Source organism: Etheostoma cragini, chromosome 9 (assembly GCF_013103735.1).
Source record: "Etheostoma cragini isolate CJK2018 chromosome 9, CSU_Ecrag_1.0, whole genome shotgun sequence".
In the NCBI taxonomy this organism is placed as follows: domain Eukaryota; kingdom Metazoa; phylum Chordata; class Actinopteri; order Perciformes; family Percidae; genus Etheostoma; species Etheostoma cragini.
Window position 1 is genome coordinate 5,228,052 of NC_048415.1, and position 27,370 is coordinate 5,255,421.

Genomic DNA, 27,370 nt, shown 5'->3' on the forward strand with positions numbered 1-27,370 from the left:
TGGAAAATGGCTGCAATGAAACAAAGAGTGAAAAATTTAAAGGGGTCTGAATACTTTCCGTACCCACTGTATATATCGCCTCTCCCCTTTTTAAAACGCTATGTGAGGACATGCTGACTCCTGCTGAAACCTCGCAGCTACAAATATTAACTGTGCAGCAGAAAAAAGAAGAGGCCCATTAATGGACGGTCATTTATTGACTATTTTATAGTAATCAATTCTAAAGGGACAAATAGAAAAAGTGTCCGAGTGTCAAGTCTTGGCAACAGAAAAATGTATTGAGCATCCACCCAACATGTTGGTGTGTTTGTCATACATACAGTGCCACTATGTGGTAATAAAACAGACACAGCAGTACCTGGAAAATAGTCTCTAAATATTTATTTCATATCAATCGTATCTGATATTAACTTAGAATGTTTTGTTTTAAAGTTCTTTGTTGACATGGAGAAAGAAATGTAAGGACATGTCAGGGCTTATAGCATCTTATTAAGTTCTTCCAAAAGTTCAATATGAGTTGTAGTGAGTTAACTCTGCATACAAATAATGTTTAAACTAGGGCTGGGCAAGTTAACGCGTTATTATGGCGTTAACTAATTCATTCATTAACGCCATCAATTTTTGTATCTCGCGTTAACGCAGTTTTTTTTTAACGCAAATCCTTCAACAAAACCCACAGTGGCGCGAGGCTTCTTCAGGCTACGTTAGATGCAGCGTGTGGGTAAGTTTAGATAAACAAAGGCAAGAGAAGCTAACAAATGCCATAGCGACGTGGATAGCTACAAACTGCAGGCCCAGTAGGGTGGTGGAGGACATCGGTCTGAGACTCGCAACAACGACGGCAGGTATGAGATTCCCTCAAGACGCACCATCACAAGAATACACGAGTTGTATAAAAAGGAGAGGACTGCAAAACATGCACCCGCTGTTTCTCTTACTAGGGACTATACTGGACTCACTGGGTAACCATAATTATCTCTGAGTTACAGTGCATTATACTGATGAAAAGTGGGGGCTCCATTCCAATGCTCTGACTGACACTAGGCTGAGACATGCGCGCGACACTTTATTGAAGTTGCACAGCAGTGGAATGTGTCAAATAAAGTCAACGCAGTTAGGACAGATAGTACGAATATATACGGAATCTGATTGCTGCTGCAAGCCTTCTGGCTTTTGATCATGTCCCCTGCTTTGCGCACGGTCTCCAGCGTTCTGTCACAGTGTCGCTGCTTAACAGCGTGTTTGACAGTGTCCCTCATTGTCTCTGCTTAACAGCGCGTTGGACAGTGTCCTTGCTAAGTGCATAAAGTTGCGGGGCACTAAACCCAGTCCAGCAGGTGCTGCAGAGTTAGAGCGACAACAGAAGAACGTGTACATAAGAAGGAGTCTTTTATGCAACACGTTCCAACCAGATGGAATTCAACTCTGGACATGATAAATTCATTGTTTAAGTTGAGATGTACACTAAATCTTTTATGTAACTGCTACTTTATAAACAAAATGCTGGTAAGTTTTTGCAGAACAAATGTTACGGCACTTTTGTTCAAATGGCAGAACATTTAAAATAAAATTGCACTATATACACTACTTTTGAATTCATTATTTCATTTTGCAATTAATCGGGGAAATTATGCGATTACAATTTTTAATTGCTGCCCAGCTCTAGTTTAAACACAAAAGTAGTATTTTGCACTGTCTCTCTGAAACTGAATGTAGACATAGAATGGCTTTCAACATTGAATGTATATTTAATATTAATAACTGAACCATTTTTTCTTTAAAAACACGAGCGTAGGGTTGTAGCCGTGTAATGTGAAATACATTTATTGATAAAAACACACTGAATGATACATTTGATTTTCCATCTCTTTATAAGAAGACAAAACTGAAATGAAATGAACTCTGACTGCCTTGTTCTGTGTGTGTGTGTGTGTGTGTGTGTGTGTGTGTGTGTGTGTGTGTGTGTGTGAGTGTGTGGGTGTGTGTGTGTGTGTGTGTGTGGGGGGGGGGGGGGGGGGGGGGGGGGGGGGGGGGGGGGTGTAGCTCCTCAGAGATTAGTCATCTGCTTAATGGAATTGGTTACTCCGGCTGTACTTAGGCCTGACATGGGCTGAACTATTTAATATTAGCTTACTAGCCTGTTAGCTGAGGTGACTAAACAATAAAAGGTCACACAGCTAACACGTTTCTGTTCCTGTGCAGGGAATGCAATCTAATAACAGCAGTTGTAAAAAAATTAAATAGGATAAGGGCAAATTAACTCTTAACTTAGATGAAAGCCTTCATCACAAACTGCTGCTACTACTACTACTAGAATCACTACTACTACTACTTCTAATTTTTCAAATGATTTCAGGTGAATTATTTATCAGAGAAAAGCATTGGTCAGTTGTTGCCTCCAGAGTTGACCCTGTTAACTAGCCTAGTTGAGCTGATTTTGGTCTGATAGCCTAATGTTAGCTGGCTTTTGCCCATACATGGCTTTCGGATTTGGCTTAGTTTCAGGGATGTGGACTTGGAAAGGTTTAGGCTGAGAAACGGCTCTATTTAGCAGCACTCTAGCTAGCTTTGGGCCAATTAAAGTGACTGAATAGCATTAGCCATCATAGTTCCATTCAGTTGTTGCATCAACCATTGATATTGGATTGGGTGATTTAAACCACTTTATACTTAGGGAAATAATGAGAAAGGGGAATACAAAAGAAGTTAGCTTTGTCACTTACTAAAGCCGGGAACCGGCAAGGTACCCAGTAAAGTACCCAAAAAGGCTTTAATTTTGTATGATAAGTTTATGATAAGTTGTAAGTAAGTTGACTTACTCCTATTATTATAGTTATGTTGTCACCAGGCCTGCATCACAGTAATTAATTTAGCAACTCCTTACAACTCAACTATGATGACCCGCTTCCCACCCCACCTTCAAGAGTCAGGGACATGGGGTTTAATCTATCTCCTTTATGCTCCTTTGTTTAGCACCCGGACATGTTTTCAATGTCGAGATGAATGAGTACAGTTAGTGTTTTTTGGTGGACTTTTATTGATTCAGTGTTCAACAGTTGTTAGCCTGAAAACTTCAGAAGAGAAATAGTCAGAAGTAGCATTAGCAGGCAGCCAGACCCTGGACTAATTCCTTTTAATTACTCAGTTCCTCTTGGTTGCCAGCATCCCTGATCCTTCGCACCTAGCGTTCTTTGTAAACATGAATCAGGGATTGGACCACAGCTTTTCAGAAGGATGTGAGACACATCTTGTTCCAAAATAATTTGGGAGGTGCCTACACTGATATATCTGATTCCAAACTTCACCTAAGACAGGCTTTAGAATCAGGTTGATACTTAACACTGTAAAAGAGAATTAGAAAAAAAATACATATTTGTTTGTTTTTTTCCAAGGGATGCCTTACATATAACTTAAGTTGGATTTAAAACCTAAATTGTGCATGCAAAAACAAGAGAAAACAGCAAACTGTAATGGGTTTTACAAAGACCACACATTGCTAAGAAAGGTAACGGTCTGCTGGTCATTTATTACGGACATTGATTTGGCCTCAGTTAACCTACCCTCTACCATAATTACAAGACTCGGGTCATTTTCCTAAATGAAACACATCAGGAAAGTGAGAGAACACATGTATGAAAAAAAAGTATATGAAGATACGTTACATTGATTGAGGATGACGAGTTGTGACGATCCATCTTCAAATCAAAGCCCTTGCCCTGGCCCAGTAGGTGTCTGCCCTTCTACGGGAAAGGCTATCCAAACACCTCCAGACTTAGTTTAATTGTTCACAACAGGTGTGGATCTTTCAACCTTTTGCTGAGATTCTCATGAAGGGAACTAACCTGTGACAGCAGCCCTACAGTGCATTGCTGTGTTAGTCCCACTGCAGATGCATAACTTTGGGCTCAATAGTCCTACAGCTGATTGGGAAGTTCTCTACCTTCTCTCCTCTCCAATCCCTTTATGCCTTCTCAGTTGATTAACTTCTCAGCCGTGACCCTTCCTCACGGTTACATCACAGTGCCAGCTGGACAATTGCACAGATGAATGGATCGGTGGAATGATGTAGCAAATCCAGTAAAATAACCCAGAAAAGCTAGTTATACAAGGAACTCATGCATTCGCTCACAGTCTTGATCTCTCCTTTTCCTTCAGTCTTGGTGTGTCCAAGTTATTGTTTCCTCTCTCTCTCTTATCTTCTTTGTCCCATCTAAATTAGCTCCACCTCTGTAAAGTCTATTAGCAGCCTAAGGTAAGCCTCTTAGGAGAGTGCTCTCCTAGAGCATGGGAAGCCAGTGGCACTCAGTAAGGCCAAACAAAAATCACACACTGACAAAACCCGGGTTGGATTTAAGATGGGATATATGACAGGGAAAAGAGGTTTCAAAGACAGAGAAGAGAGTACTGATAGAAAGTCAAATCCACATACTGTATGTTTGTCAACTATCTCCTCAACTATATACTACTATTGCATGTGTCTAGTAGATGTTTTTACATAACCAAATGCATCTCTAATCAACCCAGGGTTGAAAACCTAGTGCATTTACATGATTGCAACCTGTCTTTTTGTTTGCATTTTTGTGTTGTTTACCCAGAATGCATATACTAAAAGTCAAACAGGGAGATGGGAGGAATAGATGAATCAAGAAAGATGCAACAGCGTGTACTGAAACAATCTCCAGCACTAATCTAGCAGGCATTCTCTCAGGAAACACCCTCTGTTTTTTATTCATTATCTTAATGAGATAAACAAGATTAACCAGATGAACGTGAGATGTAATCCCTTTAGTCTTTGTACATCTGCCAACACACTGCAGACTTATTTGAAGTTTAATGTGTGTGTGTGTGTGTGTGTGTGTGTGCGTGTGTGTGTGTGTGTGTGCTTTTGGTCATTCATCAGAACCCTCTAAGACTTTAAAGACTATGCAACTTCTTTTTTAAGCTCATCGGTGTATTGTTATCATGCTCCAAACAGCTAATAGGCAGCTCCTGAACTGCCTCCAAGACAGTATTGCTTACTAAGATGTCAGGGGCCAAAGTACATGTCCTCAGAGCAGACAATGTGATATCAGCACCTACAGTAAGTAGAGTCCATGAATAAGCGCAGTCAAGAGTGAGTCTGCAATGAAATTGATTCTGAATCAAGACCCAGCACACATACTATTAGTTCCTTTAGTTGGTTAAGTTGTTGCTTAAAATAAAACACCTGAACCCTATGCCTTTCCAATGTCAGAAGTGTGGGGGCCGCATCCGAATATATACATCCCATAACTTTTCCGAAACCAACAATCCATCAAGAACGCTTGATTCATGCAGCCATTGGCCAGGTGTGCGAAGGTAGACTTTTTCTCTCAAGGTCTAATCTTTCACATAACTACTTCTCACCCCCTTTCCCCGCATGATGCCCCTCTCGGAGGAAGACACAACTTCTGTCTTTAGGAATGGTCGAGGACACGTTGTACAAACTAGTTCAAGTTGTAGCTCTAAACAAGCCCTGGCCTTTATACCTGGTCGTATTTGTAGTTCTGTTGTAATAAAAGCATAATCAATTAAATTCTTAATCCCTCCATTGTCTAGAATCACTCTTTTTGTGTGGGGAGGGTGTTCTCACACTGGTTTTGCTGCATTTAAATAGGCCATGCATTTCTGAGCATGGACATATGTGCATAATGTACTGTATGTGCTTAATTTTCCCATCCTTTTTTTAGCTAAGTGTTCTCTCCGGCCTTGAGACAAGTCAGCCAGCGAATCAACCAACCAGCGAATCAGTCAGTTATCTACACAGAAAGCCAACCAGTCAGATAGCTAGTCTTTTGAAGCGTGTGTCCCATCAACCCAGTTTCCTGTCTCTCTGGGTGTCACATGTTGTCAAAACCAACAGCTGAGCAACAGCTTGGTATTCCCATTGCAGTCACTTCACTAAAGCACAGTACGTGTAGGATATCACCTTATAGTCTGTTCATTCACAAAGTGCATCACACCATCTGTGCTATAAGCCCCCTGTCGCCAATTCGATGTGGCTTAGTGTTCGCAGGTGCACTTAGTTTTCCCATCATTTACTAAGCCTGTAGTTTAACGTTAAATCCTCCACAAAGGTTTGCAGGTCTCAGTCTCACTTTTAATCAAACATCATGCTGTCTTGATAATCAGATTGATGATCTTTATAATCAGATCACGTGAGGGCATCTGGTAGCTTAGCCCACAATTCACACACAATTTCATAACATAAAACATAAAAATGAAAAAGGATGACTGTATGTATAATTTAAAAGATTTAATTTTAATTAATTTAAAAATGTCATCCGAGGCTGTACGTCCAAACTCTCCCACCCTGTTTACTCGTTTTTCATGTCTGCCATTCTCCTCTGCTCTACTCTAATCTGCTCTTTTCCTGTGTCTCACCTTCGTAGTAAGGATGCAGATGCAGTCCATCCTCACCAGTCTGACTAGGCAAACCTTCACCAAAACATCTTCCTGCTGCAACTTCCACCACTCAGCCGCTTGTGGCTTTTGTTGACATCCTTCCACCGTCTGTCTCCTCCTTCTCGCCCTCTTCTTTCATCCCTTAAGCACTCTCTCCTCATTTTCTCATGTCCTCTCCACCTGCCCTTACATCGGAGCAGCCAGAGAGGACTTCTTCGCTAAAATAGAGGCCGACTCAGAAACATGGCAGCCATCCCGGTGCACTTCCGCCCACCCTTCTGTTTTCCAGCTGTCTTTGTTCTATGGCAGCAGGTAACCACATGTTGACCTTGAAGAGTGCATTCCTTCAAAATGTATCCACACATGTGCAGAAAACACTCAACACACCAAAAAAAGCAAATACACAGAGACAAGCGCAGAAACGCAGAAATATGGATGCACAGGCAAACACTTACACAGACAGACGTGTATACACAGGCATAAGCACACACACTTATGCTACACACACACAAACGCACACACACACACACACCACTCACTGTTTTATCAGGTCAGTCTCTGACAGGAGTGGAGGGGTTGGACTGAGTAAAAAGTAACAGCCATGTAGCAATGGATGCTCTACTTTCAACTTTGGGTATTGGCGTAGTCAAAGCTCCATATGCACCCTGAAGCTTCACACAAAGATGGGATTCCACTCACTCAGGATACTGGGCTCTTTCGAGATTTACAACATCACTACAATTGATGTTACTGTAATATAAATACTATACAAGACAAGCTGAGCAGAGAAACATAGCAAATGCCCAAATGTCATAAAACAACCACACACACAGTTTTACATTTCTTTCTGTTCCTGTCATTCTCTGCTTCTTTCCAGCTCATCCCTCGTCTGGCCCTGAACTCATTGTTAGATGTCTCATGATGCTCAATGCTGCCAACAGAGAGTTGTCTGCACTGGGTTGTGCTAACAAACAATATTATTGGTTCTCAATTTATCCAACAGTACAGCCATTTTAAACTTGTAATTTAATTCATTAAACAGTCCAGTAACAGATAATGAACAATGCAAAGAAATGTGTTTCATTTAGGGATGGACCAATTTTGAAATTCTGTGCTGATATCAACACCGATATTCAAAAGTAACAATTTAACTGATACAGATGTCTTTTGTTGTGGTTGTTCATTTGTAGGTGTTATAATGTATAATGTATACCCTTCAGTGCCAGGTAAACAAAAACATGTTAATTTAAGTGTTATAAAGTCTTAAGATGTTCTTTGAATGAGCATGAATTCAATCATACAAACAACCTTTAAAGCGTAACTCTCTGTAAAATGCAACCTAGGGTCTTTTTGTGAATGTACCCGGTCAAACTTTCCTTAAAAAGCATAATTAGGAAGAAAATGCCACTTTTAAGATTGACCGTACTTTCGGTTAAATTGCCTTTTGAATGGGTGCTAGGAGCACTACTATGATATCATCAAAATCAAAAAAAGTTTCTGATTATAAATGAATTAGGAACACCTGAGCAGCTCATGGATCTACCACAAAACCTCAACGAAATACAAGCAGTATTTACCTAGGAGGATGTGTTGCCTGTAGCACATACTGCAGAACTGCATTGAAACCAGCTTTGGAGTACAAATAAAAGTTAGTCAATATCATCCCACTATGTGCCTAATGTGCACTGTCAGCAGAAGATCAAAGCAACAACGTGTGTAAGCCTATGCTCAAACTGCCCAAAGATCCAGCCTTGGTGAAAAGCATTTCACCAAGATCAACAAGACCAAACCTGTTGCATGAACTCATCTCTAAGCTCATTCTGCTGACTCTTTATTTGACAATTTGTTTTTTTAACCAAACTGAAATGATTCCTGTTGTCATATTATATAATGCAATATAAGCCCGTGTCCAAACAGCCAGCCTGCATAAACCATCTGTCCATCGAATTCTGCTCTCTGCAGCCACCAGCCGCCTTCAGTTCAAGAGGAGACACGTTGACGATAGTAAAAACATGTTTTCCCTATATCACAACTATTTCCATTTAGGAGAAGTGATATTTAATACATGAAGCAACACACCCAGTCATAAGTCCATGAAATTGTATAATCTGTGACTATGATTCTTCTATATTAATCCATAAATAACAAGACAGTGCTTCGCCACAGTAAGGGGCAGGAACCTAAATTTGGTGTTATAGTGAAATAAAAACCCTTGAAGCTTAATCAAAATGTCATTATCAAGCACATGTAGTCAGTGATAGTAAGGAATATTGAAAAAGATTTGTCCAACCCTAGTTCCGACAAAAAGACAATGATGACAGCATATATCTTCTTCCAAGCAACGTATTGCCAAGGCTGCAGCATGACGGGGTATCACAATAAATGTTTATAGACAGATCCCAGCAAAATAAAACCTGAACATATGCAAGGTCTCCATTTTTGGTATATTTTCATTTAAAAATTGTTTCTGTTAGACTCAGGAGAAAAAAATAACCTCAATTCTATGTCAAAAGTGTACACTTAAAGGTTGCCACCCAACAACTAATCACCTATCCACTTCGGATAGAAGGCACTACGTATTACACTCTGCTATTAACTGTGGAGAGAGTTCCTTTAGGTTGCCTAAGGCACAAAACAACCAGAGATGTCTTACCTTGTTGGGGGTCAGCGGGCTTGTAGCTGGCCTGGGGCTGGCTGGACCATGGCTAGGACTAGTCAAAGTGACTTTTGCTGGCCCAGGGCTGGTTGGACTAAGGACAGAGACCAAGGACAGAGGTTGTCTGGAGGTGAACTCTAAAACTGCTGTCTAAACCATCAGGGATTGTGTAAATATTTTTTGAAATGGGTTTTGTGTTTTTATTTGTGTGGAAATTAATAGAACGAATAATAAGTTAACATGAAAAGCACAACAGCTAACCAAATAAAGGACAACCTGTAGTAACTTGAACTTCACCAATGGGAAATTAATAAAACAGCTACCATAGTTCTTAGCGTACTGTTTTTTTCCACATTGTCTTATCACTATCTGAGTTTCAATAATCAGGACTGTTCAATGAAATTGTGTTTTAATTCGTTTTTGCCACATATTTGGTGTTAATCGCTCGTTGCTGTGAGACTCGGTAACTCCAGCCCGATCTGCTGGCGATTTGATTTCCCCCTGCAGCTCAGGCTGCAAACCTGTTCAATTATCTATCCTGCTTCCGCTGCGGGAACCAGTCAAAAACTGGCTTATCCACCTGGTACGTTCCCCAGATTGTTGGTCTGATTGGTTGAAGGACTACCCAATTGTGTACAGAATCATTTGAACTATGCCCGTTGATTAAGCCAAAACAGTGCAAAATACAGAGCAAACTCCCCAGACTAATGTTAAACCTTAAAAGGTAATGGAAGCGTTTTTTTTAGGTTACAAAATGTTTTATCACCTACGGCAAACATCTCCTCACTATCTGCTAGCTGCCTTTCCCCTGAACACACTGTTAAAAAACACAATCTCTCTGGACAGCCCAGGCTCCACAAACGGCAACAAAACCAAACCTGCGCCACAAACCATAACAAACAGCGTCTCAGCCTATGACTGACAATAAGGAGTTGGATGAGCCATGAACACACATAGTGGAAGTAGCCTACGTGCTAACGATGCTGCGGTGATGGCTCAACCACCTCCTTTTTTTGGTAATGGGCTGGAAAACTGTGTGTTATGGTTCGTGGTGCAGGTTGGCGCTGTTTGTTTTTGTTGCTGTTTGGGGAGCCTGGGCTGTCTACAGAGACCGCGTTTTTTTACACTGTGTTCAGAGGACAGGCAGCTAGCGGACAGTGAGGAGATATTTTCTGTACGTGACAAAAAATGTTTTAGCCTAAAAACCGCTTAGAGCACCTTTAAAAGTTTGACCTTGGTCTGGTGATAGCCAGATTACATTCCAATAGTATTTAGCACAGCATTGATGTGATCAGTTTTAAAGTTTATTATACCCTAAAAACAATTAAAATATATAGATTTTAAACACACCTCAAATGTTTAGTCAAGGGCCCCGGAGGACCAGTGGGGCTGCGGCTGCTGAAGGTGAATACTCCCTGGTTGGAGATAGTTGGACTTGTACTGGGAGAGCCTATGCCTGGCTCTTTGCTGGTCGCAAGAGCTGTAGAGACAACAACAGGGTCTGCGACTCTATTTAGACCTGGGCTGGTGATAGGAGTGGTGCTGGTGCTGGTAGATTTGTCTGGTGTGGTTGGAACCACAAAGCATTGGATGCTGTTGGAGACGAGGGCTGAGACAGTCACCAGGTTGAGGTTTGGAGAGAGAGAATCCTTTTCTGGATTGGTGGAGGTGATGGAGATTTCTGAAGAAACAGAGTTGGTAGAGGTAAGACGTGGCTTTGTTCCATTCAGGGATGCTCCAGGAGAAGTTTTTATGGAAACAGTGGGGGTTTCTACACTATTCACAGTGAATCCGGGGGATGTGGCAGCAGAAGGAGAGGAGGGCATATGAGTCTCTGATGCCAATGATTTGGAGGCTCCAGGATGGACAGGAGGGGGGGGAGCACGGTACTTCACCTTGGTTGGCTGTGACTGTGGTGTAATGGACTGTGTTGCAGGGGAAGATGGCTTTGTTGTGGGTGTCCCGGATGGGAGTGGAGCAGCATGGGATTTGACTGACTTGGGTTTGGGGGTCAAGGGTTTTGGCTTGGACCACCCACCAGAAGCCTGGGGGCTGAGGGGACCAGAGGAGGACTGTGGCTGGGCTGATAGCTCTGTTGGTAGGTTACAGGAGGCAGGGAGCTTCCATGGACCATCTGTCTGGCCCACAGAAGACTTGCTGTCCGTAAGGACGGTCAACTCATAGCATTCCTGAATGTCTGGAAGGAGAAGCGCAGAGATTAGATCATGATAAATGACTGAAGGTTTTAGTGGATTAGTATATGAGGTAGTAATGACACAATGAAGGGATGGATGAATGAACGTATAACTGTATAAATGAAGACTAACTGATTACGAAAACAAGGAAGTAAGATTTTCTCCAAAGGACACAGAGCAGTGGAGGTGAATTGATAAGTTGATCAGAAAAAAATGAGGGAAAAATTATTTAATCGCTTCATCTTTCCATACATTAAAAATGTCACTTTAGGCTCTGAACAACTGTGATGGACATTTTTTAGCATTTTTAGACACTATTGACTAGGCAACTGATTGATAAAGCGGTAAATGGAAAAAAAGAATTGGCAGATTTATCTATGAGGAAAAGAAATCATTAATTGCAGCCCTTTAAAGCTGTTCTAAATACAATAGAAACCCTTAACAATACTATATATTGTACATGAATATCAGAATCATGCAAAGTGAAACTGGTGCAAAACAATCTCAATTATTTTACTTCTGCTATGTACAGTGGTAGAGAAACCAAAGGATACACAGCTAATACACTGTTGTCCTCTAGTGGCAGCACAGTGATATTGCTGCAATCATTAAATTGAACAGTAGCTCCTGAAGTATCAAGGGTTCAGCAGTGAAAAAAGGAATTGTTCATTATACCGTCATTTCCATTTTAGAAATAAACACATAGTGACAGAATGTACCAGAGTGTTACAATTTGAGGACTTTCCTTTTGCCTTTCCACATACAGAACTGACGATGACAGGCAGATGGTTGTGAGCTCAGGCTGTTATTCGGTAATGAGTTACTGTAGCAGCCTGAGCTCACAACGCTTTGGTGGTCATAAAAGGGATGATAAACAAGAAGAAAGACAGAGGTACAGTATTTAGGAAGAGAACAGGGAATATACAAACAGTTGTAAGAGGATGTGTAAAGAGAAAAGGAGAAGAGTGAATCTGTACACAGGGAATTACAACAGTACAATAAATACAAATGAACATAAAACAGACACCAAGGAAAGAAATTACAAACTACAGTTACACACAGTAGAGTATATTTAAACACATTACAGGATAGATTGTCTAAAAAATGTCTTTAAACACAAAAGAAGTCAAGGACCAACAATAACAAAAGGAAAAAAGAGACAGCGCTGGTTCAAGATACAGCTTGATCAAAGTTCAACGCCACAAACAGGAACTCCGTCTCAGTTTTAGTTAACAGCAAACACACAGAACAGAGATATGGAGTGTTACTTTAAGACCTACATGTAACGGTGTGGGCGTGGCACAAAGCAGGTAAGACCAGGGACTGAGAACCAGTTTGTTGAACCACATGTGCCCAGTGTTTTCCCAGTGCAAGAGTTCACCAAAAGCAGAACTAACCAGTTAGTCACATGGCTGTTAACCCTTCACTTCTTGGGAAGAATTTATACTTGTTACACATTCTTTAAATGTATGCAGACTTTCTACAAAGGGCCATGTGTTTTCAGTGACAGGCCACGTCACGCCTACAGGTTTGTGTTCTGATCTCTATATTCTAGTGAACAGTCATGTGATTGCATAAGAGCTTGTAGACACCGTAGAAACTAGTTCTACCACAGTGCTCGTCTCCTTTTCTTATTCTGTCTTCGTGCCTACAAGCCGACTGTCTTATAACCAGAACTGCTTATGTTCATTTGGACAAACACACACACAAGTGCACCTGTCTTCAAGCCTTCATTATACAGTCTAAACCCAAAGTCTCCTTACTCGCTGACACACTACACTGCTTCATCAGTGTAAAAGACATACAACTGAAAGGGCTTCCATGTCCAGTGGCGACACTGAGTTCATAAACTTGTTGTGGAGACCAGCACAAGAACCAAGTTAAGGTTAACCAAGTAATTCACCTAAATTACAAAATAACAATGGCATCTAGTCATAAAAACAGTTTCTGGGGTTTTGTAAAGGTTTTAAGATAAAGTTAGCATTTCACATTACTTTTGAAGAACTGCTAACTAAAACTGCTTTTTAACAACGTCCCATTTAGGCTACTGATCAAGAAAAGATATACAATAGTAAAAGCAGCCCCTGGCAAGTTAAATGGTTTAGCCCAATCCAAACATCTGAATAAGAGGGAAAAAAGGTTTTGTGATTTGTGGACCTACAGTAACCTTTTAATCTACAGTCTAATTTAAATACCTTGATACCTTGACAAGGTAAAACGTTCATCAATCCATGCAGACAAAATAAAATACATAAATGAAAACAGTTTAAAGCACTCATATTATGCTCATTTTCAAGTTCATAATTGTATTTGGAGGTTGTAGCATAAGAGTTTACATGGTTTCATTTAAAAAACACCATATTTTTGTTGTACCGCATATTGCTGCAGATCCTGTTTTCAGCCTGTGTGTTTAGGTCTCTATTTTAGCTACAGAGTGAGACAACTCACTTCTATACTATCTTTGTTGGGAGTTGCACATGCATATTAGCTAGGTAAGGCTCACATCACCTCGATAACTTTTTTTTAATAACTTTTTCCCAACTTTGGTCAGTACAACGCAAGATTAGCTGGGAGACTTCTTCTAAACAAAGGGGCACTTGTGGAATGCCTGCAGAACAGGGACATGGAAGTAGTTCTTTTGTAGATTATAGTGAATTTGTGTGTGTTTTAGCAGTGTTTTGCCATAAAGAATTAGGTAGCATGCTAGCGCTACCATGTGCTAAAGTTAGCTACCTCATTTTGGCTAGTGAGGTAGAGAGCCGTGCAGATTTTGAACAGCTCACCCAGAGACTGAAGGCAGAGGACATTCAGAAACTGTATCTTACTCTTAACAGCATGAGTAGTTTTTTCCAAATTTGGAAGCCCCAGAGACACAAAATAACACCCCAAATCCCAGAAAAGTTTTTTTTTTATAATATGGGCACTTTAAATAAAGCTTAAAGGGGGTAATCCTTAATCTGCATTCACACTGTTAGCCACATAATCATCAAGTCACCTTTCATCCCCTACAGATGTCAAATCCAAGCATCGGCAAATAAAAGCTAACCAAGGTTTAAAAAAAGGTATCACGGAGAAACTGGATGGGTAAATGAACAACCAAACAGATATCCTTACCTAGCAGGGCACTAAAGAGCTGACTTTGGAAGACATTGATGACTCTGTCCAGAGACTGCTGCAGCTGAGAATCTTCCTCCACATGGCCCTGTTTGGTCTGGCTCTGGTTCTGCTGTCTCTGGTCAAGCTTGGCCCGATACTGCTGAAGAAGCTCCAGGGCTCGCTTAGCATCTAAACCCAAAATATACAGGTAAATAACAAAAAGCCTTTTTCTCGTTCCTTATTATACAATTCTCCAGGCACTCTTAAGTAGAGTAAGGAGATTAATGTGTGTTAAAAGCCTCTACTTGATTGAGGATTACTATGGTTAACATTGCTGGTTCAGACCACACAAGGTCTTGCTGGGTGAAGTTAATAAAAGACAACACCTGGCTCCAGATGGTGAGTGAAGACACAGGTGTGTCAGAAGAATGTTTTCTTTCCCTTTCTGTCTTAACTACCAACAGTATTCAGAGTTTGACATCAATGTTGAATTGCAACTTTGACGGCAAAAAAAAATTGAAAAGTAGCCTATAAAAAGTGTGTATAGGCTAAATCTGAAAATTGGAGTTTAGAATGATATTTAAACTGTAAATTCAGCCTATTTATGGCCCACATAGAACTGCCTATCTGCACTAATAATTAGGTTTGATTATGGCTTCATGTAAATCTGATGCAGAAGGGTATGGAGGGAATACAGTTGATGGTGTGAAAGAAGGCAGCAGACTACATTCCAGGTTCCATGGCACTCTGCTGGACAGCTGATTAAACCGGAAGCACCGACAACATAAACACAGCTACACTCCTAATGCCGCTTTCTTTGAATGCCCAACGGAATTCAAAATAATTCCTATTTTATGAATGATTGTTTACGTATCAAGCAGAACATGTTCTCAGATATTATTCAGCACACACTCTTTCATAAGGCATACATTAGGCATAGTCAAAACCTCTTGAACTGAATTCCCTCTTTCTATGCGTTGTGCATCAACGATCAGCAGTAAACTAATGAAAGCAAATAAAAAATTAATATAAAATATCGCTTGGTAGATTTATTTGTATGCCGAATTTACCACAATGTCTGAATAATTAGTTAAAGCTCCTAAATGATTATCTTAACGTTGTATGCGTTAAACTATAAACGATTTAACATTAAATAGCGGGTGTTTTAGATAAGTTTCTGGCGAATATTTTGCAGCGACATTAATTCGCAACAGAGAGGAACGCGATTTTTCGATATCGTTTCTTTAGCTAGTTAAAATGTGTGGGCTAACGTACTATAGAGATATGAAAAAGACAAAATAAATCATATATGTAACTCTACCTTTCTGTCGAAGAGGCATGGTGACAGGCTCCGTCCTCGGGGCTGTGTCTGTGTCGCTGTGATGGTAGCTATGTGTGGGTCTGTCCCGGTACAGCCTCCCTCCGAACCGGGACACCAAACTAAGTTGTCTACACACCAACCTGTCTTTTTCTCAAAAGAAAAACTTTGAAACTTTCTTTTTAAAAGTGCGTGTTAAGCCCGAGAAACCTGTCACAACGGCGGAGGAAGAAACAGACACGTTGAAATCAAACGTTGACTGTCAGCGCGTGGACTTAGTACCCGGAGCTTGTTTCTCTCTTTCCTTCTCTTTCACTTCAACTCTCACTCTCGTTCCCGCTTTTGTAAAACTACTCTTCCATTTCTTCATTCAGGTGACTTGACTACACCTCCAAACGTTGTCGGACCGGTTCTTCGGCAGAACACACACCTAGAAGTCCCTAAAAGACACACACGTACGCACGCGCGCACACACACGTACACACACACACACACACACACACACACATACTCAAAACACCATTAACTCAGCTTGAGAGACTCTTTTTGTCATCGAGGATGTTGTTGGGATTGTCATGTTAAACAGAGATATCGTGTCCAGTGGATAAAAACCTTGTTTATTCCAGGGCAAATAGACTACTGGATCTACATAATCCACTCAACTCTGGGTATGGATTTAGGTTTCCAAACACTGATTAGTCTAGCTCCCAGAGGTAGATCTATAACCCCTTTGCTCCTACTGTTTTAGGCTGCTACTACTGGATAGGCCTATTGCCATATAGGCTTACATTTGTTTGTTTGTTAAATTGGATGTTAGTGTACAGATATAAATCAAAAAGCCTGGTTAGATATTATAGCAAAAATGTACTTTACGCTGTAGGATGCTTGCACACAAAAAAATTCTGTGATCCAAAAAGCAAGGTGTATTATAGGGAGCCATTTGAAATGTCAGTTGTAATCCCATCAGCTTCCAGGGCAAGTCTATCCCTGTGTGAGTTTGTTGGTTTTGTCATGGTAAAGAGTTTTATTGTGTTGAGTAGATTAAAGCTTCTCTTTCCCAGGCCTGTCCCTATCTCATGTCAACTACCAGGGCCTAGTTTGCCCCAAACAACGCCTCAACGGAGTAACATTATACATTGGCTAATTAGCTTTTATACAAAGTGAAAAGAAAACCAAAAGTCCCAAAGTGCTTGTCAGACAGTCTTGGTTTTCCAGATCAAGTTAATGTCTTTAGCATTTAAAGCATTAAAGATTGGGAATAGTATAATAATGTTCATATTTTATCAATTTATGTAAATTATTATCAATGCTGCTGCATTCCCACTTTAAACCCATGCCTGGGAGCACAAGAGCTAACACAAGTGAACAGTAAGCTAACTCTTTCTCCTCAAACTAGAAACTAAGTGAGTGACTGAGGCAGAATGTCAAACTTTTATAGGAAGCCAAAGCAACAGTTGGTGGAGTGATTAATATGCCTCTTAAAGTCAATTCAAATAAATATATTACTTTCAGTTGATTGTAAAACTCTTTATATTTACCACCAAACCTGGTTGATACAGGACAGATGTTAGTCCTGCATGTTGGACACACTATACTGTGACATACTGTGTTCTGACAGAGGAGAGACTGAGGGGGACATGTCATCTGCATACACAGTCAGAACACACATACATATGGGCAGCAGCTGAATGCAGGTCATGGACTCGATCTCTGGTATTGTTATTGATCAGGTCAAGAGCTTATTGACAGCTTTGGTGGGTGCACAACCCTTGCACACACAAAACAGTCACGCATATTGCCAGCAATATGCATCAGCTTGGGGAGAAATGAATGCATGGTTGTGAAAGTGGGTTGGTCAGTCAGCAGACAGAAGTATCATTTGTACAACATCCGTTCGTAAAAAAACCAAAGAGTAAAAAAGGAAAGGGAACAAAAGGACTTCATTCTGCTTTCATCAGTGTGTGTGTGTGTGTGTGTGTGTGTGTGTGTGTGTGTGTGTGTGTGCATAGTATTACCCTCTATTGTTAATTGCCGGCCTGGACCACAGTAAGCAGAATTGTTCTACAGAGGGCACTGATGCGAGGAGAACAGTGAGTCATGGTACGAGACCGTCAGGGAAGAAAGTTCAGCCAATGATACGTACCTTATAATCCAGTCACACATCTTATTATACAGTATATCGCAATATAGTGGTAAGATATTGTGCAGTCAATGAGTGGCAGTGGTACAGCAGAAGAAGTATTCGGATCCTTCATGTGAGTAAAATTAGCAACACCACAGTGTAATATTCCATTACAAGTAAAAGTCCTGCATGCAAGTAAAAGTACAGAAGCTCCACCAGCTAAATATACCTGAAGTAAAAGTACTTATTCTCATTCTTATGCTTGCTGTATAGGAGTTTTATAGGCCTAGTTTCATTTTTGGATAATTATTTCTGATGCATTAATGTAACATTTTAATGTAGCTGCGGAGATAACTTTAAAATATAAATCATTATGATCATAAATCATAAAATATAACGTAATTGGCCATAAAATGGGCTATTCTATAAATCAAGGCTGGCCAAAACGTCCAGTTAGTTGAGCAGTAAGGTTCGCTAATCATGCCAAATAAGATTTCAATATTGAAATTATAACAGCTTAAGGACTAACACTAGAACCAGTTCAGGTTCAATTTATAGAAAATGCCCTTATGAATTGATCAAAATTGGATACATTGTTCAGATTAATGTCCAGTGTTCTAGTCTAGTAGGATTTTTATGTAATTTACTCATGATAGCCTTGCATTGCCGACCCGTCTCCACAGCGATGTGGAGTGTGTAGACTATAATGGACCAAACTTTTTATTTGAGCTGCTGAAAAATACAACCACCGACATGGTTTTCTAACTTAATTAGAAACTCTGTGTTTGAGGCAGCTTGATGAACTCAGCTGTCCCGCTGTAATCCACAGCTCAGATAAGTGTCAAGAAATAGATGAGATGGACGGATGGAGAGGGATGAAAAAGAGACAGACTTTTAGACTAATGGAAAGAGACAAAGGAGCATCTGCTGGGATGACAAGAGCCTTGAGCTACTTTAATCCACATAGGAAACTCTCTCTCCTCTTTCCTCTCTTTATCTCTAGCTTCTTTTATTCCCTCTTTTATCCATTGTACTGTTTATTCGTTCCCTCTATTACTTCATCTTTACTTTACTTTCTCTTTTTATAATCTTTTTTTTTTTGGCTCATTGTTTTCCTTTCTCTTTCGAATTCTTTATTTTTATTTGGCTCCTGCCCTGTTTCCTTTCTTTTGTTCCGTCCCTCTTAATATGTCCTTAGCAGTTCATTCTTGCTTGTTGTTTCTTTTTTTTTAAATCACAATATTTCCCCCATGTCCTTCTTCTTAAGTCTCATTCTCCTTTTCTTCTTAAATTATTCTCTGTGTCAACAATAAAGATGCATAGGGGAGCAGAAAGAGATTTATCCCTAAGGACAGAGCTTAGTGCACCAGGAGGAACCCTGATTACCAATAGTGACATTTTTATTGTTTGTACAATAGAGACTTTAGTACATTATTCAAAACACTTCTTATATACTGAAAAAATGGTACTTCCCAAAGCCCAAAATGGCTTCAGTATAATTGCTGCACAGCATTTTTTCAATTTTATACATATATTATTTTTTGTAAAAACTGTATCTTAAATAGTATGTACAGATAGCGTCTGCAAAATGCATTCTAAACACATGATATATATTATATATACTTCTGCAATTACAATTCTCCGCATTAATACTCAAACTTAAAACTGGAAGGATTTCAACTTGCATGTGCAAATAAATAAATAAATAAATAAATAGTTCTGTTAAATTGTCACTAAAATTTGTCCAACTCATAACTTGACAGCAATTCTCTCTTCGGAGGTCAAAGTACTTTTTGTCACACAACAAAAGAAGCAGCATTCAAGTTGGGTAGGTGTAGGTACTGCAGAAAGCATGAGTACATTCACAATCAATATGAGTCATTTTAAATTGGATTTCATTCACAGCTATGTACAGTGACACCGTCCTCAGCATTTGTTCAGCTCTCATGTAGTTTAAACACATAGAAAATGACTGTTTTTATAGTCATATACATATATATATAATATATATTTGTATAACACAAATTCACAATTACAGTAGAAATACATTTTATACAGTTTTGGATAGTACATGTGTAGGTCGCCAAGTCATACTGTGCGTACTTCCATCCATAACTTTGTTATAAGTGTCATTATTATAAAATATCACAATTTTTGAGCAAAGCTAAGGTATATCAATATATTTAGAAAGAATTACCTGAAACATGTAGTAAAAAATAATTATATTATCAAACTTTTTTTCTCTGTTCTCATCACAATATCTTTGATATTTCAAACTCTAAATAGGGTTGGGTGGGTACCTTGATGAAGTCTCTCAACCACAAGTCTAAACTGCGCCATTTTGTGTCCATTATGTTAAATGATCTAAATTCTAATGGTTTTTAAGAGGGCTGACACAAAATGGGCAGAGTATGACACTGTCATGTCAAGTAAAAGCAAAGGACAGTGAATGATGTTGTTTTGCTCTGGATGAAACATCCAGACAAACAAAACAAAACTCACTGTCATGAAACGTCTTCAAGACACGAGATGCATTTTACAGAAGACAGAAAATGTACCTCTTCTTGCTTTTTCTGCGGTTGCTTCTGTCATGTCTTTAAACTTTCAGAAGCATGACCATGGTCTTATTAGACAACATGGACACGGGCTCCAGAAACAATTGTAGTTTCTACATCTGAGTCAACATTATTTTCTTTCCCTATCCACGTATCATTTTGAACATTCACCAACAAAGATGGCAAATCTAAATATTTCCATGTACTCCTTGTGTCAATTAGCATCTATTTAGGTTACAAAATCTATGGAATTTCAAGTGTAGCCAAAAGCCTTTGAGGCACAGTTCAGATCTTTCCCTGATTGTCTAAAAAGGGAGAATCTGCAGATTTACCCATTTAGACTATTATTATTATTGAGTGATGCAGGGATATTATCATTTCTCTTCTTGCTTTCTGCAGGGAGGCCAGAGGTCGGGACACTTCAGCAGAGCGGATGCTTGCTAACACCTGTATTTGATGGCCAGGCTAAATGTCAAAAAACAGTTTGCTCTACTAACCAAAGCCACGCTACTGCTCTCACAAATCTGGGACACAAAGCGGTAAAGCTCTGATGTTTTGGGCCTGTGTAAACACAGCCAGGGAGGGGCAGAGGGTCCATATGGCACCAACCATAGAACATCAGTCTTACTGAAAGTCAGTGGTATAATACATCTAGAGTCTCCTACAGAGTAGATAACTCTAAAAGCCAAACAGAAAATGGCTGGCTGACAGTGACCAATGACATGAAAGCATGCTGTGACTTCATTGTACAACTCCAACAGCTAAAAAAAAAGGATGGACCAATGCTGTACAATACTAGAAAACAGCACTTCAAAATATTGCACAGATACTATGGATAATGTTACAATGTGTGTATGTGTGTGAGTGAGAGTTTTATTATAGGAGTTGAATTGTAAAGTCAGGCTAGAATATCAACAGGGCTTCATTATGAATAGCGCACAGTGCGCACCATTGCATATGTGTTGTGTAGGGGGGCACATACGTCTACTGTGTGTTTGCCTGTTAGCTCATGAGCATGGCAGTGTGTGTGTAAACATTAGCATGACTTGCTCGATAGATGGCACTGTGGGCCGAGCCTCAGAAGTATTGCTTTAGCTCTTTTCGGCACAGCTGTGCAAGCAACAGTTTAAAAATAAAATAAAACAAGAGAACGAGTAGCATTAATGAACTATCAACAGTGTTTTCTTTACAGAAAAGAAAAATCAGTGGTATATTTTAGAAAATTGTCCATTTGGAGAAATAATCCCTGTATGTTCATAAGATAGAATTCAGAATGTGGTTTATCAACACTATTTATATTAATCATAAACTTTAAGAGCTGTCTGTCCAGGCCCCCAGGACAGTGCAGCTCTAGAAAACTGCAGCTCTATATATGTACACAAGGCAGAAAGTCCTAAGTTTTCAATTTCTTTACACTGGAGGCAATAATACCTGCAGAACAGAAGACAGCAGAAAAAAATAAAACATTAGACAGTGAACGAAAGAGAATAACAGAATCAAAAAGAAAAGAACAAGTCAAAAGAAAAGAACAGAATAGAGGACAACAGAAAAGAGAACAAAGCAAAGAAGAACAATAATAAAGACAGAAAAGTGAATAATGTGCTATACCGAACAAATCATTCGAAATCTATTAACAGACAGCAAAATAAAAGGCAGCAGAGAAAAAGCAAAAAGACCCCAGAATGCTAACTAACCAAACAAACACAAAGTGTTCAGACTGGATGATCAGATGACTGCCTAATAACGACCACAAAATTCAAACTGCAGCAGCCCTGTAGGAACTCAAAGAGTCCCTTTGTGGTCCGTCCAGCCGTCGATCAGGTCCCTGACCGCCGGTAGACAGAAGAGCCGAAATGTTTCCGATGGTACATTTGGCACTAGTATTTGCCTTTGGTCCAGCAATAGGCAAATCAATGTCTGTGTGTTCCCCTACAAAGGTAAAAAAGGAGGCTCATTTTTCAGTTCCACAAGCCTCCAGCGGAGGGCAGGTGGAGGGTGGCATGGATGGCGATGAGCAGAGTAGAGAAGCGTTGTTGTGTTTATTAGTTTGTTTGTTATAAAACTTTTTTTTTTTTAGCATGTGCTGCTGTCTCTCAGAACCACCAAGTCCACCGTCCGCTGGAAACTCTTCAGCAGAGAGACGGCTGTCTCGTGCTCCATGTGTAAAAAACTATGTCCGTTAGCCTGCAAGGCAAACACGCAGCACAGTCAACAGCATGTGTGTGTGTGTGCATGTATGTGTAGAGGTGTGCGTGCTGTACTATTTTCAAACATACTGTATGTCTACGTGTGTGTGAGTGTGTGTTTGTGGAAGGATGGAGGGTCACTGCCATCATTATCTCAGTAACACATCACTGTTGGGGAAAAGAGAGAGAAGAGGAGGAGCTACACAGTCATGCTGTAGAGAGAGAAGGGGTAAAGACAAAAAAGGGCTTTTAGATGAATTCATCCAGCTAAACTGTGAAAATCTGTGGAGAGAAGAGGAAGGGGGAGGAGAGAGGGGAGGGAAACAAGAAAGTAATGGGGGGGGGGGATCTGTCATGGTAAAGTGCCGGCATCTCATTTGACCTTGCAGTACAATCCTCACTTGCACTACTTTGAAATAATAGCTACAGTAAATATATAAAGTAAATATTTATTAACCTTTTCTGTTTGGTGTGTATTGATTCAATTTGACTGAACTACTTGGGAGGGGGAAATTGCTTGGATAGCTTTTTGTTGCCCCTGGGAAAGTATCCCTGCACGATGTAATGTCAGTATGTACTCATGTTCATGTGTAATGTACCCATGTTTGCTTTTTTACAACTTGTATTTCAGAAAAACCATTGAGTCATCTGAAAAAAAGAATGCTTTAGTTCTTACTGCACACAGCATACTTTCAAACTGCAATGTGTTTAAGCCCAAATCTTATCCAAAGTGACTGCATATAAAGAGCAAATATGCAGTGAGATAATGTAGAAGCTGATTGGGAAGAGCACAAAAACATGTCTGGCTCAGAACATCTGTTTTGGTTAGAAAAAGAGTTAATTGACCTGGCAATATTTAAGTGGCAAGCAATACTTGGAGCTTAAAAAAAACAACATTGTATTGTAAGACCAAAGCATTTTGGCTTTGTTTTAAGCCAAAAGCCATAATCACCACCGCGGTCCCACAGTAGTTATAACCAACAACTGCATGATTACGTATTTTGAGTTTAGGCTTGAAGTTGTCTGTACATATACCACTTTGAGCTTTTACATCCATATGTACATATATATTTTTTCATATGCTATTGTAACGTTTCTTACTTTTATGTCACATTATGTTTTTGTGCTTTTGCATTGTTTATTGTTAAGCACCAAATCATCCCTGAGTTAACTTCCTTGTATGTGCAAACCTACTTGGCAATAAACTGTTTCTGATTACAAAATATATTTGAAATCGTTTACCTTCCCAGGTTTTTTGAAGTTGTCAGTTTCATAGTAATGAATGAGAGAGCGAGTGGGGGTAGTCATGCCAACAGGTACACACACAGAGGCAGAATATAGAGGTAGGAAAATGCTAATATACTTGTGTACAATTAATATTACCACCTAGTAAGATAACACATGTGGGTAAGTTTATGTGGGACCACTGACTAAATCACTGTGGATAATAAGTGTTTGTGTGCCTCTGTTGAATAGCTTGTGTAATAAAATATCCGGCTAACTAGGTACAAAATTTCTACCAAATGCTCTGTCTGGCTGTTGATAAAACAAGGGAAGGGTTAAGAGGGTAAGGGAGGGAGAGAGGGCAGGATGCGGCACTTTCTGGCCCATTTGATGACAAGTGAGTGGATGTTACCTGCAGAATCTTGTCTCCGGGCTGCAGAGTGGAGGCGGCGGGTCCGTCATGCTGTACCCTAGTAACAAAGATACCCTATAAGTCAAAATGATACACCGTTAGGACAACACAGGGACACGATGGTTTAGAATCTTTGCCTTTCTCATTCTCATCTCAATATCCACCCTTTCAAAAAAAAAAAAAAAATCTCATTTCTGGCAAACACATACAGCCAGTTTACCAATGCATTCTCTTTCATCTAAATTTAGAGAGGCGTGCAATTTCTGATTTATTAGTTTTTTAGAAGTACTTTGGTTTGCTTAGTATTGGCATCTATCTAATAATTTACAGAAGCTGAGAGATACAGATTCCTCCCACAGAGACATAGATCACACATCAAAATGGTTGATCGGCTGTTAATACAGATTACACAGGACTTAAACATGAGGTCAGAAAGAGTGCAAAATAAATATACTGTTATACCATATAGTAAATTTATAAAGAATAGGGCAGGGAGAATAGGTGTGGGATGGGTACTGACTAGGGGAAAAAGTAGGTAGCGGGGAGGGCAGAAGATATTTTATCCCCCATATGTTCCATCAATTACCCAAGGCAGAGATTGTAAAAACACCAACATCCTTTCACTGAGAGCTGAAAGATGTTTTTTGGACAAGTGTAGGACAATGCAGCTGTACCGACTCAACGTAGTTCAACAGGTTGTGAACGTGTTGAACACACAATAGTGAGCCTAACAGATAAAGGTAACAATACGATGTACAGTACTAGTGACAGTGCAGCGGCACCTACATACCACAGTCTATGGGTGAATGCAAGAACAAACACATACATATGGTAGAGAGGTGTTAGAAGTATTAGTTTAGTTACCCTTTATGGTAACACTTGCATTTATACAGTGAGCCTCATATATGTATTTCATGAATTCCTTCTGACGATGTGGCTACTGCAAACATTAGGCCTAATTGTTATTTGGGTCTGGTCAGTTCATTTGATTACTTAACTACTCAGGTAGGCTACTAAGGAAGTGAAATATGGAGCTCACTGTACATTATAAATGTGTTTGTTAGCGGCTGAAAATTGTGTAGCCATTAGTCACAACAATTAAACAGTTATACACAAAGCAGTTGGACACAAAGCTGCAGCACTCCGCAAAAACCTTGCATCTTCAAAACGTCGGAAACTTTCAGAAATGTTGAAAATGTTTTGTCGCTCAGAGATAACAGCTTTCTCCAAAAGATGACAGCTGATAAGCATGTTATCGAAACAGCTTAGTGTGCAAAGACAGCATATTGAACAACAGCAGGAACAGAAACATGGATTTTCTAATGCTCATGAACCATATCTGATGAAAAATCCATGTTCTGCTCCTGAAAACCCTGTCTTCTTTTCTTATACTGAACCTGAGAAGATAATGCATCAAAGCCTAGGATCTCACTCCTGCCAATACAGGAACTGAGTCACCATCTCCACTCGTTGAATCCTAATTAGCCAGAAGTGACCCTAGACTGTTGAGTCAAACTTAGAAGATCATTGTAATTTTTTTTTTTAACTTGATAAGGACTTGTGGAAGATTAGCTTTTGAAACATTATTTTGTTTCTACAAAAAACTATGCAAACAAATCTGATCTTTAAAGAAAGCCAAAATTCATGTTTGTCATGAAAATATATTGTTGCATACATTTCCAGATGATATAAAACTAAACGATTATTTCAAGTTAAAGATTATGGTACTAATTAATACTGTTTTTATTGATCCCAGGTGGGGAAATGTTCACTCTGTTTTGTTTGAAATCATTACACATAGGCAAGAAATACACACACACACACACACACACACACGCTCAGGACCTATTCATGCACAAATGAAGAGATGTCAGAGTGAGTGGCCTTCCAATGCTGGACCAGCGCCCTGAGCAGTTGGGGAGGTGGGTGGGGGTTGGGTGCCTTGCTTAAGAGCACCTGGCAGCCCCAGGAGGTGAACTGGTATCTCTCCAGATACCAATCCACACCTTGTTCTTTGGTCCGTACTGGGAATTGAACCTGCGACCCCCCGTTCATACCGTATGGCCACCACATACATACGGTATGTGTCATTTAAACAACATAAAAAAAATGTATGTTTGAAACAATAATGTTCTGGCTAGCCGTATAAAAGATGATTGGCACAAAAAGTTGGAACAGTATTTTAGTGCTTTACAAATGTTAAGAACATTGATTAACTGGGGCTACAAGTGTGTTCTTCTAGCCCAGGTAAATCAGAGGATGGGTGCAAACAACACGCTGACCACAAGGGGAAGCCCCAGACCTGTGGAACAGGAGTGGCTGTAGTAAGCACTGGGAATCAAAACCACAGATGTATAATTTATCAGTCAAGCTGTTTTGATTCACAGTCCTTTTAACTATTTAAACTTTGGCTGAATTTAGCCTCATTTCTGCCCTTAATTTACATTAAAATATAATACAAACAAAGTTTTAAACCTAGTCATGTCTACTTTGACTAGAATACCACATGTATATGTAGAAAAAAATAAAGTTTTCCTAAGCGGGTTGTAAAAGATGATTGAAGCCGCCCGTATTCGTATGAGCTCAAACAGCTGATGAATCAACCAAGAGTGGACAATAGTTTAAAAAACAACAACAGGAATGCGCCCTTTGACTGCTTCAGGAAGTCACACACATGTGGATGTAAGGGACAATGCGGGCCAGAGTTAGAATTAGGTAATTAAAAGGAAATTGTGTAAATGGTGGTGGTGAGAGATATTATCCTCCATGGAAACCCTGTGTGGGCCACATGTAAGGGGTCTGAGGAGAGGAGACATACAGTTTAATTTAAATGCATATTTCACTTTATAACATTTACATTTTAACCATACATTCTCCATGACTCAGTGAAAAATCAACATTTGCTGACTGACATCACTGCAGCATATCAGCAGTTGACTGACAGTCGCTGTAGGATGGTTAAGGCAAACATTTTAGTCTAATGTGAAATATTGCAAAGTTGCAAATCTGTTACTCAGTTGTGCACTGAATACATACTGTACAATATTTCAGAAAATTAATTATGGATAGACTGCAGCTGGTGAAGCTCTATGGATACCAGCAGAGATGCACATGGTCAAATTACTGATGTGTCAGCAACTGAATCACAGTAGTTGTCTTTGTAAAACTTAAGTTCAAGGATGA

General features: G+C 39.7%; 2 protein-coding genes across 19 annotated transcripts in view; both read right to left on the reverse strand.

Moving 5' to 3' along the window:
• LOC117950467 (discs large homolog 1-like protein) overlaps window positions 1-16,101 on the reverse strand; it is a 103,314-nt gene extending 87,213 nt beyond the window's left edge. For 2 of the 7 annotated variants that reach the window (XM_034881549.1, XM_034881546.1), the window contains exons 1-4: window positions 15,692-16,092; window positions 14,389-14,559; window positions 10,430-11,276; window positions 9,077-9,173 (exon numbers count right to left, since the gene is read on the reverse strand). In XM_034881549.1, the coding sequence (XP_034737440.1) occupies window positions 9,077-9,173; window positions 10,430-11,276; window positions 14,389-14,559; window positions 15,692-15,710 (1,134 nt within the window). In that variant the 5' untranslated portion in view covers window positions 15,711-16,092. Of the gene's footprint in view, window positions 1-3,662; window positions 4,181-9,076; window positions 9,174-10,429; window positions 11,277-14,388; window positions 14,560-15,691 lie in introns of those variants that run through there. The other 5 variants (XM_034881548.1, XM_034881551.1, XM_034881550.1 and 2 more) reach the window with 5 other exon arrangements.
• A 3,091-nt stretch (window positions 16,102-19,192) lies between these two features.
• The window catches only part of lrrc7 (leucine rich repeat containing 7), a 108,582-nt gene continuing 100,404 nt past the window's right edge, over window positions 19,193-27,370 (reverse strand). For 9 of the 12 annotated variants that reach the window (XM_034881537.1, XM_034881535.1, XM_034881538.1 and 6 more), the window contains 2 exons: window positions 24,188-24,262; window positions 19,193-22,549 (listed from right to left, as the gene is read on the reverse strand). In XM_034881537.1, coding sequence (XP_034737428.1) covers window positions 22,439-22,549; window positions 24,188-24,262 — 186 coding nt within the window. In that variant the 3' untranslated portion in view covers window positions 19,193-22,438. Of the gene's footprint in view, window positions 22,764-24,187; window positions 24,263-27,370 lie in introns of all 12 variants that reach the window. The other 3 variants (XM_034881539.1, XM_034881542.1, XM_034881541.1) reach the window with 3 other exon arrangements.